Genomic DNA, 14916 nt, shown 5'->3' with positions numbered 1-14916 from the left:
CATTAGTCAAGAATATGAACTGAATGACCATGAAGTACACTCCACACACAATACACTAATCTGTTATTCCTAAAAACTGTGACCCCAGACGACTATGTCGTAGGGTAGTATGAACTGGCCCTCCGCTACGTGACCCCTACGTTAGCGTACGGGGTTTGCAGCTGTAACAAAGAGCCTAATGTGACAGAAGTGTTACTTCTCTCATGTCAACACCCAAGCAGATAGGCAGTAGGGAGATTCATGAGGCAGTCCATTCAGGAGACTTTTCATTCTATCTAGCTGCACTGCCATTCTCTAGAGTATTTTTCTAATCTAGAAGGCCAAACCTCCCCACTAATATGTCATATGCCAGCCCTTGGGAAATGAAAAAAAGAATATGGAACACACTTTTAAAAATGTAATCTAGAAGCTACACATATCACTCCAGCTCACGTCCCACTGGCTGAACTTAAAGTCATATGACCACACCTAGCTGCAAAGGAGGCTGTAAAATGCAGTCACTGGGTAGGCAGCCATGTGCCCACCCAAAACTTGGGGATTATTTTTAAAAGGAGAGGAGAATACTGGGGAATAATCAGTATTCCCTAACAGAGACCAAATATATTTGATATCTCTCAGAATATTTCAAGGTTTTTCATTCAGCTATTTTAACATTAAATAATTATTTATAACGTACCGTCTCATGAAAAACCTCTCAGTAGGTTATCACAGTTAAAGATTATAGTCTAAACATAAATGCACTGATCACATATCTACGTTCTGAAACTAAACATCTCTATCAGGAAAAAGATAAAATAAAAAAGATATATACACATTTATCTACATATATACAAGTATATAACACACACACACACATATATATATGAATGTGTATGTATGTGTGTGGGTATGTATAATATCCCCCTTTCATTCTCAGAAGTTTCCCAGATTGAGCAATAAATTAAATGATCACCCTATTTATAGGTTTACTGAATTAATGAAAACTATATTGCATTGTCTACTTCCAAGACATGAAGACATGAAGTTTTAAACAATAAAAAAGAGTTTACATTGATTAAAAAATTTTTTTTGTAATAGTAATCAAATTGAGATGCTTTGGGGTGGCCGTGGAGAAAATTAATTAGTAGGGTACAAAAAATTACAGAGCTTGAAAACATCAGCAAGCAAGAATCTTCAAGAGGTTCCAGTTGTTCTCTATAAATACACATTTCAGTAATTCTCTTACACATTCAGTAATTCTATTAAGAAGCCACTCATTGTTGATACCCTTGCAGTTAACTCTTAGCCAATAAAAAACCCCTTGTGAGGGGGAAAAAACTCATAACTTTATGCCAATTAAGTGATGTATACTTAAATAAATCTAACTAGTCTTTGAAATGACATAAATCAAACATGCCTTAACTATAATTAATGTTTTAAATAAACAAAATAAGGTGACATCTCAGATCAGTCGGTTTATTCAATAAATGATGTTGAAACAACTGGTTATCCATATAGGAAAAAAGTTAATGCTCTAAATCCTACCATGTAAAATAAATTTTAGAAAAATTAAAAAAGTATGGGGAATATTTTTATGGATGATTGTAAGAAGCTATGAAATTGAATATGTAAAGTCTTAAAACTTTAATACAGCGAAAGGTAGTATAACTAAAGTTAAAAAATAGAGACTGAAGAGATGGGCAACATATAAAGGCAGAGAATTAACATTTGCATTTAGAGAGAACCATATATAATTTCATATATTTGCACATATGTCCTTACATTATTTCCTGTCTCTTACATCCCAAAAGAAAAACGGACAAAGAACATTAAAAGGCATTTCACAGCAAAAAATAATAAAGTGTCTTTAAGTATTTGAAAAGATGCTCAAACTTACAAATAAATCAAATGTAATTCAAATTAAATTCTGAGGTCGCATTTTTTTAAAGCATACTAGAATTGCAAAAATTAGCAAGGCTAATAATCTGGTGTTAGCAAGGATACGTCTTTTAGGAAGACAAAAATGTACATAGCCTTACACCTAACATATTAGAAATTTACTGTATAGGAATACCCCAACAATCATACAAAAACAAAACCAAAAACCTAGCCAGATAGTTTATGACAGCTTTGTTTTTGCAGTTGTAAAAAAAAAAAAATCTGGAACAATACAGGAATAAGGAGCATCCAAGATATTTTTAACCTTAAAAAAAAAGTTACAAAAGTGTGGCTAGTATAATTCCATTTTTGTTTAAAAAGACAAAAGAATAATATGTTGGCTTATGTGTGTAAAATCAAGCTGGAAGAAATGTATCAAACCTTTTTAATAAGTGTTACCTTTAAGAGATGAAATTATGGAAAACGTTCACTTACTATATACTTTTGCTAACATCTTAATTATTTAACATAAATGACTTTTTAAAATGAAAGAAAAGGCAGTGAGTTAGTCGTACAAATTCTGAGATGGTTTCTCATTCATTGTTAACACTGAAAATACAAAATTTCAGGAGCAGGAAGCGCCCTGGTACCAAGGTGTTACTTTAAAAAGTACTTATCCTTTAGAGATACTTACTGAAGCAATTAAAGGACATAGCGTTTGCTTCAATTTGTGGGTGAATGTACAGGCAACACAAGATTGGCCATGAGTTGCTAAGTGCATAAATTAGGTTTCTGGTACATGTGGATCTTTTTTTTAAAAAATTATTTATTTATTTATTTATGGCTGTGTTGGTTCTTCGTTTCTGTGCGAGGGCTTTCTCTAGTTGCGGCAAGTGGGGGCCACTCTTCATCACGGTGCGCGGGCCTCTCACTATCGCGGCCTCTCTTGTTGCGGAGCACAGGCTCCAGATGCGCAGGCTCAGTAATTGTGGCTCACGGGCCTAGTTGCTCCGCGGCATGTGGGATCTTCGCAGACCAGGGCTCGAACCCGTGTCCCCTGCATTGGCAGGCAGATTCTCAACCACTGCACCACCAGGGAAGCCCCCATGTGGATCTTTATACCATTCTCTCCACTTTGATGTATGTCTGAAAATTCCATTAAAAAATTAAAAACAACACTGAAAACAATTTGCCACCACAACTCTACAGAATAATACTAACATCTTCTCAAACAACTAAACTAGCACAGTTAAATATTTTTAAATGTTGATGAATAATCACCCTGCTCTCTTCTTAGTAATATTTTGCTTCTGGAATTTCATGGGATGGTATGATATTTCTTCGTAATAATACATTTTGCTAAAATGAAACTTCCAGCTTTGGAATATATATAGTCTATATGGCAATGTCAAACTTGGTATAAAGCTATTGGTAAAGTTATTCTTCTTACGAGGTATCAAAGGAGTAAGGTAATTTTTGTCACCACCAATTAAAAACTTTTACGAAACAGGACTGTTATAAAACAATTAAATAGTGCAAATGCACTAGTCTCCAGGAAGAAAGTCCTGGAGGAAATTCTGCTTATTAAAATTGCAATTTTAGTTTCCATTAAAAGAGAATAAGACAACAGAAGATGGGCTGGCAAGACAAATTATTTCTTAATGTCAGTTGAGCTTATTTCAAATGAGATAGCATATCTACACCAGGTTGGGTTCAGTACAATTTTGTCTCCTCAACTCATTTATCTAATTCAGTCATCTTGATTATGGCCTCATGGACTTCATTTTCAGAGAAAGAATTCTGTAACAAACAGCCCACACACATGCTGATTACTGCACAGTTAATTCTAATTAACTTGGGCATGACAGGAGAATTTTGATAAAGTCCTAGAATACAAATAAAGTCTGCTTATACTAGGCTAACTTATATAAAAAACCCACAGCATAGTCTCCAGACAAAACAAGAGAGTCAAAGAGATCTAATTTAAAAAAACAAATGAGAAAATTAAAATCACAAATAATTTATTCTTCCGTTAGAGTTGATACAGTTTTAAATAGCAACAAAGTACACAGTGGTGGAAAATTGGCACAGAACCTAAAAGCGTTTCCATCACAATAAGGCTGTCCATGCTTTATGTGTTCAAACTTGATGTCCATTTTCTACTGACCATGTTGAAAAAAACCCTATTCTGACCTTAAAACACACACACTCTCTTTCATACACACACAGAGACACATTAAAATTTCTCCTTTTGATTACAGTATGTTGAGAACAGTACATTTTGCTTATTCAGATTTATCACACCCCTTCTGTTTTGTTTCCAGTTAGAAGTGGGGAAAAAACAATTCAATTATAAAGAATATACCTTATTCCCTGGGCACAGGCAACTGTGATGAAAATAGCAACTTACCTTTGGGCTAGATCTTTTCAGATTACGCTTAAGTAACTGTGGTTATAAACTTCTCAATGCATGATTTCCTGCCCAATGCAATATCCCTGAAATTAGCTAAAACAATCAGGCACAGGACAGTCTCAAATATGATTAAGTATACCATGCTAATAAACAAAGTGATCTGAAATGCAACCTCTACGCTTTTAATACAGATCATAATAAACATCATCAATAAGGGTTTTCCTAAACATCTCTATATTAACCAACATAAAAAAGGGAAAAACTTAGAAGTGTTTCTTCCTTTATAAATGGCGTTATTTCCAGTCAATAAAGGTTTGTAAAGTCTCCTGAACTATTCTTATTATATAAACCAATTATCCTTCTAATGTTAAAAAATAAAATTACCGAATCAACGTTGACGCTTCTTTGACATCATTTATAAAATGTTTTGATGTTACTTACTAAGTTCCCTGATTACTCAAACAAGGTAAAATTAACACTTTCACTTTCAGTTATTGCTCTTTTAGGAGAGGATTACCACTTCATTTACATGAAACTGTTAGCAAGATTCTTCAGATCCAACATGAAGTAATTCTTATTGCCTCACATTTTAAAACTGTATTATAAATGATCTTTTATAAAAAGGTTTTAACCCACAAAACTGGAAAGCTTTTAAAAAATGTCTTTTTACTTAAAACTGTATCACAGTGCCCTTGATTATCTAACACATAAAAGGGATCTGAATTTTCTCTAAAGAACATAACAGTGGACATATGGTGTGCTTTGTCTTCTCCCTCACCTTCAGCTTCACAGAACACCACTTTGAGACCAACACAATCAAGCATCCACCATGCTCCAATCCCCATCAACAGAGGACTTCTGATTCTGTCCAGTGCGTAGTGTACCTCCTTGCATATTCACCACATGAAATAAACGTAATATACAAAATATTGCTGCTGTAAAAAGTGTACATTTCCCTCTTCCCCTTACAAAAGAATCTGTGGAAAAGTATTAAATTCCCTTAACCTTCATAAACATACAAAGCTGTTCACACCTTTCAGTCTGTAACAGTCCATTTGAAATACTGTTCCGAAATCATTGCAAATTGGTTATGTCATTCTATTTTCTGTCCAATGTTGCCATCTAGAGTAGACATGTGAAATCAAGAGTATTTTTGCACTACTGAAGCCTTTTATAACTAAGCCACAAAGGCTGTTTACTGATGAAACAGCCACTTATCCACAAGGTTTTTCCAAAAACTAGATGGAATGGAAGGGTCTCTTCACAGGGAGGTGTCCACAGTGCTGAGGCGACAATATGGCTGCTAACAGATTCTGGCTATTGGAATGTAAGTACTTTTCACTGCTGGTAATTCCCATACTGTCCCTAAAAGATAAATTTAAAAATATAATTAGATCATAGGTTGACCGTAATAGTTTGGCACAGAAAATTACAAATCAATCTTAACACTGTCATACTACAAAAGCAACTACAATTACAACAAACAAAAATTGTTACATGTAATATTTAGGTACAGAGTATCTCTGTAATTTCTTCTGATATTACAGTCAACTGCAAATGGATTTCAAAGTCTATGAGCCTAGAACAGCACCTATCAGAGTGAGAACTCAGATGTTTGGTGAATTTTATTGAACTGAATCAAGAATGAGTGAGAAGTTCTGGTTCTAAATGCTGGCATAGCATATACTAGTGTGTCAATTATATTCTAGTACAACAAGTTCGTGACTGTTTAGATTATTATAGTGACTTATGAATTAACACCAAGGGTATTTGGGATAAGTAGCAAGGATGGAAAGATATTTGGGAGATAAAGGAAAAAGAACCTTCTAGCCACACTATGGAATTTGGGCCTCTGCCCGAGGCCAATGAAGTATTCGCAGAGGTATTCAGACAGGCAGCTGGTACATAAAATCAAAGAAAGATTGTTTTTGATTTTGTTGCTTTTAGTAAGGTAGACCTGAAGGGCCTGTAGGCTGACAGGAAGGGAAAGAAAATGAAACACAGGTATAAAAGAGGTAATGAATGAAGTAACAAAATTCTACAAGGGAGGTAAACAGTGTCCAGTATACAACCGTTAAGGCTAGCTTTTGGAGAAAAGGAACATCTTGTCCTTCAAAAGAGAAGAAAGGTAGAAGAAAAGAGGAATGTACTAGAAAAAATTGATTTTAATAACAAAAATGTCTTAAATGTGTTTAAAACAGATGCTCATAAAAGCACTTTGGCACATAATCAGTTAACTGTTTCCTTTGGCTAAATATCCCCCCCTCCAAGTCAAATTAACTATTTTATATCAAGAAAGTATTCTTATAGTTGAAATCCTTCTGTACAATAAGAAATAGTACCCTAAAAGTTTACACTTCCACAGAAGTAAGATATACTTGAAAATCTGTTGAATACCACTGTATCTAATGGAATAATGCACTATAAATAGAATTAAGGTATTTTAAAAATATTGATGTATTTTACATAATTATATTCAGAAAAATTTAAAGTCAATGCTCATCCTGAAATATCTGTAGGTAAGATTTGCTTTAAAATACTCAATAAAATAGGGTGTGGGTATATAAAACAACATTGGTAAAATGCTGATAATTGTTGGATTTGGTTGGTGGGTACACAGGGATTCATGATGCTCCTCTTTTTGCTGTCTTTGTTGAAAAATTCCTATAATACCAAGTGTAAAATAAGAAATGCTTAGCATACAGGAACTTACTATTCAATTGTTACATTATCTAAATACTGAGTTTAAGTCCCAACTCTACTGTTGCCTTTTCATTTGAGCCTAAGGAAAGCTCTTTGAGATTCAGTTTCTTCACCTATAAGGTGGGACTGTAACATACCCATCCCTGGCTCTCAATTTTCTTTCTGTTTAAGGTTACACTAGTTATACCTCATTTATTTGTTAGGACACTTAAATAAGAGAGGACATGAGAAAGAGCTTTCAAAAATTATAAAAAAGTATAAATAAGCAAGTCTCAATGCTGGAAGGAAATGCTCCCACAGTGAGTATGTGTGATGAGATATTAATGATGAAAGCGAGTTGCACATATTATGAATGATGTGAAAGCAGGAGAGGTTAAGAACTGGTGTGCTATATAAATAAAAGCTATAATGTATCTACTATAGCATGAATTACTTGATGATAGGGACTAGGTCTAATCCATTCTTAGGCCCCAAGTATTGAAGAGTGCCTGACACATAAGACTTCCTCAATAATGTACACCAAATATGATATTCAAGCAATTACAAAGCAATTACAAACATTTATTGAGCAAATACTATATGCTCATCACCATAATAAGTTTGAAAAACAGGAAAGGTAAGACTTACAAATAAATAAAGGATAATTGCAGAACAAGGTCTACAAGAGTTCAGAAAGGAAAAGGCTATCCGGCTAAAATAATTTGAAAAATATTTCAGAGACTGTGAGAGCCTTAAGAAAATAGTAAAATTTGAATGGCAGAGAAAAGAAAAAGGGGCACTTCAAATAGAAGAAACAGCTAAAGCAAAAGAATGGAGAAAAAATAGGTAAAAAGTGTTTAGGGAATTGGAGAGTAAAAAAGAATATACAATAATCAGGACTAGAAGCTATTGATTATTTGTTAACACAGAGCTTGAAGTAATGGATACGATAAGTCTGGCTAATACCAACGATAGCCGACTCTTAATATATCTCCATAACTTAATATATCAATAATATATCTCAAAAACAATATATCTCAATAACTCGTACCACGTGTCAAACACTGTAACAAGTGCTTTGTGTCCATCTGTTACCTGTGCAGTAAATGTGATTTCCATTTTATGAAGAAATTGAAGCACTGATAATTTAAGTAACTTGACCCACACCGGATCACTTTGCTAGGACAAAATCAAATCACAAGCAAGCCTAAAAAAATACTGTATATCTGTGACCATTAGCAAATTCCAGGGTTAAAAGTATGGGTTTGGGAAGCAGAAATCAACGTCTAGTTTTAACTCTCCCACTTACCAGTTTCTTGTCCTTGAGGCAAGCTATCTACCTTCCCTTTCTTGACTGTCTCATCCAACAAGTGAGGATAATCATGATTTCTGCTTCAAACAGTTGCTCAAGAAGAAAAGCACGACAGCACTCTGCAAAGTGCTGGTGTGGCTGGAGGCAGGGGCGCCGTGAAGGGCCCAGTCCCTGGGTCTTAGCCACTCAGCACTGGCTGTCCAGCTTGGCCCTGCTTACCCGTCATCTTGGGTGGATCACTCCAACTCTCTAAGCCTCGGCTTCTCTCTCTCTCTGCTCCTTCAGTTTCTTTGTTTGTAAATTACAAAATTCCTCTGACTGGAGTAAAGAATAAGTGGGAAAGGAGGCAAGAAGACAGCATGGGAGGATCCTTCATCCCATCATGAACTTAGGAGATGTTAATGGTCTAAACAAAGATAAGACAGTGGTCAGAGAGAAGTGGATGGATTCAAGAATGTTGAAGGAAGTCAGGCTAACAAGATTTTGTCATTTATTAGATGGGGAGAGGGAGGAAGACTTAAGCATCAAGTGTAGCACATGGCATTCTAGCTTGGCTATAGTGCCCCTCTCTCTAAGAGAGAGCATAGAAAGGAGGAATGCGTGGGTACAGAAACTATGAATTCGTTTTGGTTATGTGAAATTGACGTGATATTTCCAAGTGCAGATGACTACTAGGCATCTGACTTTCAGAAGAGAAAGTCAGACTAGAAATAGAGATTTGAGAGTCAACAGCATGGTAAGTTAAAACCATGTGCGTAAATGAGATTTTCTAGGGAGTGTATGGAGTGAAGAGTCCCTAGACTGAGCAATAAATTTCTTTCTTTCTTAAAAGTGTTCTGTCCCAGTACTTTTTAGGGGTTTCTTTCTCTGTTCTTACAATCACCATTCAAATTTAGTAAGTGAAGGCCCTACATATTCACTCACCAATATTTATTGACTACTCAATGTGTTCTACTAGGTGATGGAGACTCAACAATGATAAAAAACAGATGTGGTGATGTCTTTAAAGAATTGACATCCTAGGGGAAGAGGGTATGATAATAAACAATAACTACATAATCTGTCACATGGAGATAAATGCTATGCTGAAAAATAAAAGCATCTAACACCATATTTCATGAAATTTTCCTGCTAAGATCAGGAACAAAAAGCAGGGATGTCCCCTCTCACCACTCTTTTTCTACACTGTACTGAAATTCCTAGTTTATGCAATAAGAAAAAGAAACAAAGGTAAACAGACCGGAAAAGAAGAAATAAAACTGTCTTTGTGGGCTTCCCTGGTGGCGCAGTGGTTGAGAATCTGCCTGCTAATGCAGGGGACACGGGTTCGAGCCCTGGTCTGGGAGGATCCCACATGCCACGGAGCAGCTGGGCCCGTGAGCCACAACTATTCAGCCTGCGCATCTGGAGCCTGTGCCCCGCAACGGGAGGGGCCGCGATAGTGAAAGGCCCGCGCACCGCGATGAAGAGCGGGCCCGCACCGCGATGAAGAGTGGCCCCCGCTTGCCGCAACTAGAGAAAGCCCTCGCACGAACCGAAGACCCAACACAGCCAAAAATAAATAAATAAATAAATAAATAAAGTAGCTATAAAATTAAAAAAAAAACAAAACTGTCTTTGTTCACAGATGACATGACTGTTTAGGTAGAAAATCCCAAAGAATCAACCAAAGAAACTCCTGAAACTAATGAGCAAGGTTGCAGCATATGAGGTTAACACAGAAAATTCCCCTATACACTAGCAATGAATAAGTGCAATTTGAAATTAAAAACAATACCATCTACATAAGCACCCCCCAAAATTAAATATTTAGGTATAAATCTAACAAAATATAGAGAGAGAACTGTATGAGAAAAACTAAAAAATTAATGAAAGAAATCAAAGAACTAAATAAATGCAGAGATGTTCCATGTTCATGGATAGGAAAATCAATATTGTTGCAACGTCAGTTCTTCCCAACTTGATCTAAAGATTCAACACAATCCCAATCAAAATCCCAGCAAGCAAGTTATTTCTGGATATTGAAAAAATAATTCTAAAATTTATATGGAGAGGCAGAAGACCCAGAACACCCATACAATATTGGAGGAGAAGAACAAAGTCAGAGGAGTGACAATATTCAACTGCAAGACTTAATATAAAGCTACAGCAATCAAGACAATGTGATATTGGTGAAAGAACAGAAAAATAGATCAATGGAACCGAACAGAGAGCCCAGAAGTAGACCCACATAAATATAGTCAACTGATCTTTGGCAAAGGAGCAAAGGTAATACAATAGTGCAGAGATAGCCTTGTCAACAAATGGTGCTAGAACTGGACATCTGTGTATAAAAAAATGAAATTTAGACACAAATCTTAACAATTAAGATTTTCTTCATTCAGAACATAAACTCAAATAGGACCTTTACCTAAATGTAAAACAGAGAACTATAAAACTCCTAGAAAAAAAAAAAAAAAACTCCTAGAAGATAACATGAAAAAAAATGTAGATGACCTTTAGTTTTGGAGTGACTTTATAGATACAACACCAAAGGTGTGATCCATGAAAGAAATAACTGATAAACTGGACTTCATTAAAATTAAAATCTTCTACTCTGAGAAAGACAATGTCAAAAAAATGAGAAGACGAGCCAAGAAGACAAGGCAGTATTTGCAAAAGACATGACTGATAAGGACTGTTATCTAAACTATACAAAGAACTCTTACAACTCAACAATAAGAAAATGAACAACCCTATCAAAAAATGGGCCAAAGACCTGAACAGACGCCTCACCAAAGAAGATATAAAGATGGCCAGTGAGCATACTGAAAAGGTGTCTACATCACATGTCACTGGGGAAATGCAAAATAAAACAACAATGAGATACCCCATACACTTACTGGAATGGCCAAAATTCTGAACACTGATAACAGCAAATGCTGATGAGGATGTGGAGTTAACAGCAACTCTCATTGCTGGTGAGAATACAATATGGTATAGCCACTATGCAAGATAGTTTGGCAGTTTCTTACAAAACTAAATATACTATTACCATATAATCCAAAAATCATGCTGACTCCTTGGCATTTATCCAAATGAGTTGAAATTTTATGTTCACACAAAAACCTGCTCATGGAAGTTTATAGCAGTTTCATTCATAATTGCCAAAACTTGAAAGCAACCAAGATGTCTTTCAATAAATGAATGGTATATCCAGACAACAGGCTACTATCCAGTGCTAAAAAGAAACACTTTATCAAGTCATGAGAACACTTTAAATGCATATTATTAAGTAAAAAGCCAATCTGAAAAGGCTACAAACTACACGATTCCAAGTGCATGACATTCTGGAAAAGGCAAACTATGTAGATCAGTAGGAAGGATAGAGGGATGAATAAGGGGAGCACAGAGGATTTTTAAGGAAATGAAACTCTTCTGTATGATACTATAATAGTGGATACAGGTGATTATATATTTGTCAAAATGCACAGACTGTACAACACCAAGAGTGAATCTAATGTAAGTTATGGACCTGGGGTGGTAGGTTTATTGATTATAACAGATGTACCACTAGGGTGTGAGATGTTGATAATGGAGTAGGCTATGTATGTGTAGGGGTAGGGAGTAAATGGAAACTCTCTGTACTTTCTTCTCAATTTTGCTGTAAATGTAAAACTGCTGAAAAAAAGGTCTATTTTTTAAAAATTAAGTAGGTTTCTGGTCAAGACAGATTTATACTCCAGCCTGAAAAAAACCCCAGGGCTTCCCTGGTGGCACAGTGGTTAAGAATCCGCCTGCCAATGCAGGGGACACGGGTTTGAGCCCTGGTCTGGGAAGATCCCACATGCCACCTGGCACCCGTGCGCCACAACTCCTGAGCCTGCGCTCTAGAGCCCACGAGCTACAACTATTGAACCCGCGTGCTACAACTATGGAAGCCCACGCACCTAGAGCTCATGCTCTGCAACAAGAGAAGCCACCACAATGAGAAGCCTGCGCACCGCAACGAAGAGTAGCCCCCGCTCGCCACAACTAGAAGAAAGCCCACGTGCAGTAATGAAGACCCAACACGGCCAAAATAACCCCCAAAACTACAAAAAATATATGAAATACTTGTATTCAGGACACAGGACAGAAGGTAACAAAGAACAGCAATCTGTGAGAAATGGGAAACAAATGAGGCAAGCACTCTGATTACTGCATCTTACTGCACTGAGAGTTTCCACACTGCAGCATATGGAGAGGAAGTGAGGCTGGGTCTGAGGTAAGGAGATAAAGCTTAGAGTCTGAAGAGAAAAAAAGGAGCTAGAGTTCACAGGCCATAGTACCAAAGAGGAAAGAAATGCACAGAGAAAAGAAATGCACTGTGGAGATCTGCAGAGGAAACCTCCTGAGTATTCAGCATAGCACTGATATGCAAATGCATGCAACGAAAATACCCAAGTCCCAGAAAAGAAACACCCCAACGGATTAGAGGAAACAATTCCTGCACTCACAGAGGAATGGAAATAGTGTTTATTCCCACCAGCCAGAGTGGAAAACCTCATAATTCCAGGGCATTGGGTTGAGTACCCAAAAGGGTCTTAACTTACTAGTGGGGATATTTAGCCCAGGACTAAACACTGTCTGGTCCTGCCTAACAAATCTTAAAAGCAATCCCCAAAAGATCAAGCTGTTTTCAAATTACTAAACTGCATCCCAAAACAAAACTCAAAAATGTTTGTAGGAATACAAATATATCCATCACTCAACAACGTAAAAGTAATATTTGCAATTTCTGGCATTTAATCAAAGATCACTGCACATGGAAAGGATGAGGAAAATATGACCCAAAGCGAGGAGGGAAAAAAAAACAGTAGATCAGAACTGGCCCAGATGTTAGAATTACCAGAAAAGGATATTAAAGCAGTTAACGTACTTATAGTCCTCATGTTCAAAACTTGAGGCAGAGACATGGAAGATATGAAAAAGACCCATATCAAACTCCTGGAGATGAGAAATACAATGTCTGCAATGAGACACATCTGGGAGTGGATTAAAAGCTGGTAAGACAACGAACAAGAAAAGATTAGTGGACTTCAAAACACAGCTACAGAAACTACCCAAAATGAAACAGAGAGGAAAAAAAAGAATTAAAAAATTAAATAAACAGAGGATCACTGAATTATGGCACAACTCTAAGCGGTCAAATACACATGTAACTGGAGTCTGGGGAAGAGAGAGAGGGGTACAGGTGTAGAGAAAGGAAAAATATTTGGTCAGACTTTTTCCAAATGTGATGAAAACCATAAAGTCACAAATTCAAGAAGCTATACAAACCCCAAGCATAAGAAAATACTCAGATAATTTGATAAGGGGAAAAATCTTAAGAACAGTCAGAAAAAAAAAAATACCCTAACAGTTTATCACCAGAAGACCTGCATTATAAGAAATCTTAAAAGGAAATCCTTCTGGCAAAAGAAAATGATACCAGATGGAAATATGGATTTATCATAGGAATGAAAAGTACAAGAAACAGTAAATACATTAGTAAATATGGGACTCTTTTCTAATCATTTAAGTATCTTTAAAGGATAATTGATATTTTAAACAAAACTAATTCCACATACTATGAGGTTTGTAACATATGTAGAAGTGGAAATTATAACAATAACACAAAGGTTGAGAAGAAATGAAAGTAAACTATTATACTTTATATGAAATGGTATAATATCACTTAAAGGTACTGATACATGATACAATATGGATGAACCCTGAAAACATTATACTAAGTGAAAGCAGCCAATCACAAACACCACATATGCATGACTCCACTTAGCCTAAATGCTCAGAATAGGAAAATCCATACAGACAAAAAGTAAATCAGCTATTTCCTAGGGCTGGGTGTTTGGAGGGAAATAAACATACTTAAAAAAAAACAAACAAACAATGGTACATCTTAAATGATGAATGGTATGTGAATTATGTCTTAAAAATGATTTTTTAAAAACAGAAAAAATTCAAAATAAGATAGAAAATGAGGAAAAAGGACAAAGAACAGAAGGGACAAATAGGAAAAAATATCAAGATGACAGACTTAACCATTATCCATATTCACATTAAACATAATGTTCAAACCCCCTCCATTAAAAGGCAGAGATAGATTGGGTAAAAAAAAAAAAAAAAACCAAAAAAACCCAAGTCCTAAGTATACACTGCCTTCAAGAAACAATTTAAACATAAAACTACAAATGTGTTAAAAATAAAAAAGATTAAAAATATATTATCATTCTAGTACTAATCCAAAGAAAATGATATTACTATTAGACAAACAGATTTCAGAGCAAACAATATTACCAGGGATAAAGAGAGTTATTATATAATGATACAGGAGAAAATTAATCAAGACATAAAAATCCCCAAAATATATGCACCTTAAAAATTGTAGCACTGGGACTTCCCCGGTGGCGCAGTGGTTAAGAATCCGCCTGCCAATGCAGGGGACACCGGTTCATGCCCTGGTCCGGGAAGATCCCACATGCTGTGGAGCAACTAAGCCTGTGCGCCACAACTACTGAGCCTGCGCTCTACAGCCCGTGAGCCATAGCTACTGAGCCCATGTGCCACAACTGCTGAAGCCCTCACGCCTAGAGCCCGTGCTCTGCAACAAGAGAGGTCACCGCAATGAGAA

General features: G+C 36.1%; 1 protein-coding gene across 4 annotated transcripts in view; it reads right to left on the bottom strand.

Annotated features, from left to right (window-relative positions):
• Positions 1–3861: 3861 nt before the first annotated feature.
• The window catches only part of SS18 (SS18 subunit of BAF chromatin remodeling complex), a 76527-nt gene continuing 65472 nt past the window's right edge, over positions 3862–14916 (bottom strand). For all 4 annotated transcript variants that reach the window (XM_007197581.2, XM_007197582.3, XM_007197583.2 and 1 more), the window contains one exon: positions 3862–5635. In XM_007197581.2, coding sequence (XP_007197643.1) covers positions 5609–5635 — 27 coding nt within the window. In that variant the 3' untranslated portion in view covers positions 3862–5608. The remainder of the gene's footprint in view (positions 5636–14916) is intronic.

This window comes from Balaenoptera acutorostrata, chromosome 13, assembly GCF_949987535.1.
Source record: "Balaenoptera acutorostrata chromosome 13, mBalAcu1.1, whole genome shotgun sequence".
NCBI lineage: Eukaryota > Metazoa > Chordata > Mammalia > Artiodactyla > Balaenopteridae > Balaenoptera > Balaenoptera acutorostrata.
Note: the sequence above shows the minus strand (reverse complement) of the source record. Positions and strands in the feature narration are given on the sequence as shown.